The 8,188-nt window shown below is 40.7% G+C and overlaps 1 protein-coding gene across 1 annotated transcript in view; it reads right to left on the bottom strand.

The window, feature by feature from the left end:
- Positions 1 to 451: 451 nt before the first annotated feature.
- atp2a3 (ATPase sarcoplasmic/endoplasmic reticulum Ca2+ transporting 3) overlaps positions 452 to 8,188 on the bottom strand; it is a 52,636-nt gene continuing 44,899 nt past the window's right edge. The window contains exons 19-21 of the mRNA XM_061802728.1: positions 5,716 to 5,833; positions 3,765 to 3,882; positions 452 to 3,450 (exon numbers count right to left, since the gene is read on the bottom strand). Of these exons, the coding sequence (XP_061658712.1) occupies positions 3,407 to 3,450; positions 3,765 to 3,882; positions 5,716 to 5,833 (280 nt within the window). The 3' untranslated portion in view covers positions 452 to 3,406. The remainder of the gene's footprint in view (positions 3,451 to 3,764; positions 3,883 to 5,715; positions 5,834 to 8,188) is intronic.

Raw genomic sequence — 8,188 nt, 5'->3', positions numbered from 1 at the left:
CTGAGGTTGCAGGATCAAATCTGGCCTCACCTGTGTGGAGTTTGCATATATATTTTTCCCATGCCGCGAGGATTTTTTCTGGGCACTCCGGTTTCCTCCAACATCCCAAGAACATGTATTACAAGTTCATTGAAGACTAAATTGTCCATAGATATGAATGTGAGTGCTTTTTTTTTTTTTTTTTTAATATGTGCCCTGCAATTGTCTGGGGACCAGTTCAGGGTGTACTCCGCCTTCGGCCCAAAGTTTTTTTTGTTGTTGTTGTGTTTTTGTAATATACTCAATTGAATACACTGTAGGTTGAAAAACATTTGCACATCATTTCATTGTTTTATTTACAGTACTTTTTATTGGAATTGGGTGTGGTATGTATAATGGTAACCAAGTAATTTTTCCCAAATAAGTACCCTGTGAAAGTACACAAACAAAGAAAACAAAATCTCAGAATAAATAAGATAAATAATCTTTATTTCCACATCTTTGTTTTATATAAAATTATGTGTCCACGTTCATTATTAACAAGGCAATACAGACCATCTTTTCCATTTTCAGAGGTAGATGTCAGGCTCTAGAGACGTTTTCTTAAAACTGTTAGATTTCATTGATTTGAACATTATTGGGCCACTACTGTTGGAAAACCAGGTGATCGGAAATAGTAGGAGTACCTCGATGGCAGTCCGATCAGGTGTCACGATTTTTAATGACTGTCATCATTCTCTAGAGCCTGCATCCACAAACTCTTCACTGTACAGTACAGTCAAAAAAAAAAAAAAAAAAACTTCATTACCCAGAATCCATTACTGCCACTTGCTCAGCGTTAACCACACAATCCATTCACAAATTTTCGATCATTCTCAGAACAACACAGTGAAATGATCAGGATACCAGAGTAAGCAATGATTCTTGAGCTTGACACCGGATTCTTCCCCTACAGTCAATCACAAAACCGCAAAAGAATGTAAACCCTTCCCTAAAAAGATACATATTTGTCTAGCCTGCAAAAACAGTAAGAAGTGGTGAAAGGAGAAAAAGAAAAGTCATTCATTCATTGCTATCCCTCCAAACAATCTATGTACTGTATAGGTTATTATTACAGTCACACAATTCCATGCAATCATATATTCATCTTCTGTACAGAACTGAGAATTCAGTAGTAAATAACCCTAAACAGACCTCTATAGTGCCTGGTGGACAGAAGTTCCAGTGCCATGGAAAACCAGGACACAGGAGCAGGTGGTTCTGAGCACACTCACTCTTCTTGGTGTTAAAAACATTATTATTATTATTATTATAGACTATTGTTCCAGATGCCACAGAATTCACTAGGAACATTATCACCCTCTTCCTTTTTTAATTTCAAATCCAGCACTTTTTCTGTTGGTGTGCACAATAGGAAAGCAAATGAAAGAGTAAAAAAAAATATATATAATAATAACAATAATAAATTAAATAAACCGCTGTGACCTGGTCCTCGTAGTACCAGGACCTGGCACGAAACCAATAATCAAGAGCTAAAAGATACACTCTCAAGCATTCACTCTCATTCAGTCAAACATATTTAATGATATAAAATATTACCAATTGAGTTGCTAAAAGACCGAGAACGTGGGAGGAGTGAAAGAGCAGTGCACAAAGCACGGAGGCATGCAAAAAAAAAAAAAAGCAGGTATTCCATAAGCATCCTCAGGACCAACATCTCTCTTTTGGGGCCAACAGGAGTGGTAGCAGTGAGTACTACGCAGACATTCATTTTCACCACTTGTTCAAAGTGGAGGTGCAGTGGGGCTGTGTAAGGCATGGTGTGATTTTTTTTTTTTTTTTTTAATCTTTTCCATAGAGACTAGCAGCCTACTTGCCATTCATTAACTTATTTTGCACAATAAGTTTGACTCAGAGGCTGAAATGACAGCTTAGAGTAATATACACAGTACTCAACAATTTAGGGAGATTCGGATTTTGAGTGAATTTTCACGATTAACCTAAAGTGCGCCATAAATTTTATAGGGGAAATGAATGCGCTCTTCTCAAAACATTTTGAGCCACATGTCCAACTGTTCAATGTTTCAGTATTTTTTGCTTGTTCTCCAACGAGGAGCCATATGGCAAAAACTCAACTGGTTCAGTTGGAATTAGCATTTGAACAGTTCTCTTCACCATGCTGTTCACATTTCGAGATGATGGGATCAAAGCAAACGCTAAACAGATGATTGATCGTGCATCATCGTTGTGGGGTTTTAAACGGGGTGTTCTCAGAGGAAAGTGGCTACTAAGCTCAGAGGGGCACAACGTCATCAGCAGGTTGCAACAGAATTACAGTGGGACAGAAAATGTATCAGAAAGCCATATAAGTGGATTTCCTTGGACACCTGTTGTGAATGTTGCTATTTACTGTAGGTCTATGTTAGAGAACAGCAACCTAGGTGAAAAGTACTGAAATGTTGAACAGTTGGAAATCTGCACTAACCAGTTTAGAGATGACCCAAATACCTGTACTTTGTGCACGTACAGGTTGAAGACCAGTTTTCATTCTGAAACTTCATGCAAAAGTCTTGTGCACACGGAATAAATCAAAAAAGTCCAAACGACGACATCACTGGTACGTTGGTTTCATGGCTGCTTGATGATTGACCGTTTTGTTTTTCATTTTTCGCCAAGTCTTTAAGGTGGGACGGCGAATAAGGCATTGAAGAAAGCGGACAAGCGGCGCGAACCGATACACACTGACGAAGTGCAAGTGCAGTCAGAACAAGACAGTTTAGCACTGCAACACCATTTGAATTGAGGGGAAAAATGAAGAATGACGAGGAAGCTTTACTGTGACGACCCACAAATCACGTTATGACACGACTGTGCGCCGAGAAAATTGAATTGCAGAAGCTTGGGCAGTACCACCAGATTATCGTGGACACACATGCACACACAAGTTTGGTAACCATCTACAGTGACCTGACTGACAGCCACACACACACCCACCCCACACACACACACACTAGCTCAAGAGCCACATTTTGACAAAAGCAACCAATCAGCAATCATCTTTCCATCTGTGTGTCATAAAGGCTTTTCTTCTCTGTCACACCAGGATGATCAATCCCCATTCCACTTCTCTCTTTCCACGTCCAGCGAATGCACCGCTATGTTTGCATTACTGTACTGTAAGAAGAACAACAACAACAACAACAAAAATAACTGCACGCATCTAAAACCTTTTCCCCCTCATTCACTCTCACACTCAAGCCAAAGCTTGCAGCGGTTTTCTTTGTCTTGCACATCCATTCTCACGTGTGCCTCTTGACCGTGTGGTGGTGGTTCATCCGAAACGCAGGAGTAGGGAATCGTAAATCGTGTGTTGCCGCTTGCATGAAGGCTTGTGTCTAACTGTGTGAGCGTGTTCGAGGGAGACGAGTTAATTCTGCTGCCATCTCCTTCTGTACTTATTGTCATCCTCTCCTGCCAAACCAAGAACAAGAAATTTAATTGAAAGCCACAGGGTAGGAGCCGTCTAGAGTACTTCTTTAGAATAAATAAATAAAAATCAAGAGGTACAAAGAGGTTTGTACCTTTCGATAGAAGGGGAAGTAAGAATTTAGGCTGCATTAGAAATGCAGAGGAGGGAAAAAAAAAAGATAGTTAGTCAAAGGATGAAATTCTACTTGATTTAAACATAAGAACATTAAGTGGCTTTTAGAAAGAGTATTCAGGAATGTTCTCAAAAGACCCTGATCATATCAAATATTGTTTTAGAGGGAAAAGAATGGAATTACCTTCAAGATGATTCCTGGAAATATATTTGAGTGCCTCATCAAGGAGGATGACAGGGATTGAAATTTTCAGGACCACCGTCCATTGAGACCATCGCAGAGGAGTCACCTGGAAGATCAGCTGAACGATAGAGGCAATGCCAGAATTAGATACTGCTAGACAGCATTACTACATTGAATGATTCACATCAAAAAAGTTAGCTTTGCTTATTTCTGTGAAAACTACGCAAAAGGTTTCTAACAGTTTTACTCTCAAAGTGTCTGAGGCCACCATTAGGTTTGTTGCTTTGCAGTTGCAGTGCAGGTAAGGCCATATAGTAACAAGATTGTCACTCAGTTGAAGGCAGCCCTATGCAAACAAAAGTAGTTGTTTGTTTAACACAAACTCTGGTGGACCTCAGATAGAAATCCACTGTAAATTCCCGGGTAGAGGCTATTGTAATATAAGATTCAAGTGCATAAACCACAAAGAATACAGTCTGTAACTACTTAACCCACCAGCTCAATATTACTGACAGAATCAAGTTATTTAATGCATATACAAAATGTGCAGCGAGGTAACAAATCAGGTTTGAAAAAGATGCTTCTTCATGAATTTCCCTTGAATCACCCTCTGTTGGCCATATTTAGGTAATAGGGCAGGCTTCAACTTCAACTTCACGGTGACGCGCTCTGTTCCTACAGCAGAGAAGTAACCCAAATTTGTTTTCAAGCGGAGGCCACGCCGTCATTTATAACTGACCTCAAACCCATGTTTACAGTAAATATTTGTATGAAAGCAATTTCTCAGGCCTAAGTGGAAAGTAATCAAATGGAAACTGAGCATGCCTATTTGCACTGTGTGACAACTTAAAGGGGATTTCAAGTGGTTTGCATTAACAATGTATCCAATAGGTCGTGTAATATGTACTCTATCTTGACATTGTGATGTTAAATCCTCTCTCATTTTATAGTGTTTTGAGAAGATTTTTTTTTTTATCGACAATCATGAATTTTCACGGGCGCTGCCATTTTGGCGAGTCACATGACCTACGTGGGCAGATGTGATGGGTTACGTGTTGTTCTAAACGCTCGATTACATGGGACACCATTATGCCCAGCGCTGAATTCTCAGATTTATCCTCATCTGATGGAGCAATATTAGTATTGGTGATTGGGAAGACTGAGGAATACTTCCATACAGATTTGAACCTGTGGCTGTAAATAATGCCACTGAGCGGCGAGCCGTGAGCTTGCTTCCCTGCGAGCGAGCTCCACCTCTCGGATGTAAATAATGTTGAATATTCGAATGGTTCTTCGGGTGTAATGACGCAGAGTCTGATGAGCTCGCTCCGGGGCTTGGTGGTGAGAGAGCTCCCCGGCCGAGCAAGCTCCAGGGCTCGGCGGGGAGAGAGCTCACGGCTCCGCAACTCTGCATGGAAGTATTCCTCCGTCTTCCCGATCAACCGATTCTCCTATTTCTTCATCAGATGAGGATAAATCCGAGAAATCAGCGCTGGGCATATTGGTGTCCCATGTAATGGAACGTTAGGAATGGCACGTCACATGTCACATCCGGCCGCGTAGGTCATGTGACTCGCGAAAATGGCAGCGCCGCTGAAAATTCGGAATTATCGATAAAAATCTTCTCAAAACACTATTATATAAATGAGAGAGGATTTAACATCACAATGTCAAGATAGAGTACATATTACATAACCTATTGGTTACATTGTTAATGCAAACAACCGGAATTCCCCTTTAATGTTGATAGTCGCAAACTGAGAGCCCATTGTATTGGCTTCAAACCTGAGGTGGTGCATCAACTTTTGTAATGATCTACAACATTTTCTGGAACTGAATTGTCAAGTATTATGGAGTTGTATTTTATATATATATATATATATATTTTTTTTAAAAGTACAGATCCGAGACAGAAACCACAGCTGGCCAAAATGTAAATGCATGTACTTACTGGCATCGGCTCAACATAAAGGATTAAGAAGTGGAGGGAGAGAGAAAGGATGATGGCTCCCAGTAGCCAAATATTGACCCATGGAGGCATCCTGACAAGGGACTGGTTCTCAGACAAACTGTTGGGGGAGAAAGTGGTATTGATCAAAAATGCAGACAGCTTGACAGTGTGTGCCTGGGATGTTTTTGCATTTTCAGAAAATGCTGAACAATTCTATTTGGCAAAATTAAATATAGAAATGTGTATATAGAGCTCGGGCACGTGATGTCACAGACTGCATGGTGCCATATTGCCAGTCAAACCTAGCTGATCTGCAGTGTGGGAGCCGTTGGACCGGAGCAGATTTTTCAAATTGCCCGAGACCTCTTGTGCTGTTGCTTGTTACAACAGACAAGACAGATATTCAAAGAGGTCATTCTATAGAATACCAACAGAAAAGATCAGAAAAGATCGATGGATTTTGGCAATTAAACGCAATGGATGGTGCCCAACAAAATATAAACGCCTGTGATAGTGATCATTTCGTTTCAGGTAGGAATTATTCTCTGCGATTGGCTGGCAACCAGTTCAGGTTGTACCCCGCCTCATGCCCGTTGACAGCTGGGATAGGCTCCAGCACGCCCCGCGACCCTCGTGAGGATAAGCGGTGAAGAAAATGGATGGATGAATTATTCTTCTCAATCTTGAATTATCAAGAAGTATTTATAATGGCAAGTTGAGTCATTTGAGAACAATGCGTATTTACAAAAAATAAAGCGCCTGTCACAGAGAGGTTTACGGAGGTAAGCGTGTGGCAAGCAATACGCTTCCCTGTATGGAGGCAAAACATTTTTCCAGTCATAGTTAATTAATGCAAGTTTGTGCAAAACCAGAGATCATTTATTTAAATGTTGGTATTTGTATTGAAAAAAATCTGAGTGGGTTGATCACTATGTGGGATTTATTCTTGATAGAGAACAGACCCAGCAACGAAGTATTTGTACGAGTCCAGACTTCTATATGCTTGCGAACTTTTCCGTGTAAATCACGACGACTTATTAACCAGATACACGTGTAGACCCAGTTGTCCAAGACAAGCGGAAGCAAATTAACGGTCCAATTTATTATCGGCGAAATCATCGACTTCAGCATTAAAAGTGGGTCCTCTATGTCAAGTGTCTCTCATTTTTCCATGTACCTTAATTTATTATCACCTTCTAAATGTTTTATTGGTATCGTACAAAACTGTGGGTGTCGTGCCATAAGACATTTTCGTTTCATCTCAACGGAATTAACTTGCAACAATGCTTTGTTTGACCGGCAATATGGCGGTCACATGATTTTATGACGTAGGTGCATACATAGGTGCATGAGCTCTATAGCATATCCTTGTTGTCATGCAGAAACCCCAATGTCTTCCATCCATTCATCTTCTGAGCCACTTATCCTCACAAGGTTCACGGGGAGTGGTGGACCCTATTCCAGGTATCGATGGGCAGGAGGCGGGGCACACCCTGAACTGGTTGCCAGCCAATCGCAGGGCACATTGAGACAAACAGCCACACTCACAATCGCACCTCGGGGCAATTTAGGGTGTCCAATTAATGTTGCATGTTTTTAGGATGTGGGAAGAAACCAGAGTGCCCTGAGAAAACCCATGCAGGCACGTGAAGAACATGCAAACTCAACACAGGTGGGTCCGGGATTGAACCCAGGACCTGAGAACTGTGAGGCCAACACTTTACCAGCTGACCCACCATGTCTCCCCCATATGTCCTTGATTGGTCAATTTGATATTTTTTCCCACAAATCGATACTACTGGCCTCTCCTCTCCATTTCTGTGATTTTTACACATAATCAACCAGTCTCAAATATAAAATCAAAATTGCTAGAGAAGAAATCTATGAACACTCTTGAATGCTCCACTGTCTGAGAACTGTTGTACAACTCTCTGGGAGATGTGTTGAATAATTCCCTTCAAAACACAAAGTCTAGGTGTTTTATAGACAGATTGGTGAAAATAGTTGGATTAGATCAATTTGATGAAGCCTGTTTTGTTCAGAATTGATAGTGTAGCAGTTTGTTGCAAAATAGAATTGTAAGCCACAAAGGTGAGTTTGCGTCCAGATTCATTTCTGGCTACGACACATACACATCTTCGTTAGCATATCGATTTATATATTGCGTCACTCGTGGCTCGAAGAGCTTTGAAAAAGAGTTTGGAAATATGATGCAACACAGACTAATGTGAAATATAAAAAGCTTTTTTCTGGTTGGTCGGTTTGCCATGAGTGCAGACTGATGTGGAAGGTTGGGGCCTGGTCACGTATTCTGACATTCCAATCAATGATTGTGTCACAAATTAGCATTTTATCTTCGCATATCAAATTACCAATTGAACGTGATTTTGGGGTGACGTGTGTCTATGCAAAGCGGTACACTATGATAATATAAGGTATAACACTTGTGTTGCTAACTTGAAGGGAGAAGAGT

This window comes from Syngnathoides biaculeatus, chromosome 18, assembly GCF_019802595.1.
Source record: "Syngnathoides biaculeatus isolate LvHL_M chromosome 18, ASM1980259v1, whole genome shotgun sequence".
Lineage (NCBI taxonomy): Eukaryota > Metazoa > Chordata > Actinopteri > Syngnathiformes > Syngnathidae > Syngnathoides > Syngnathoides biaculeatus.
Note: the sequence above shows the minus strand (reverse complement) of the source record. Positions and strands in the feature narration are given on the sequence as shown.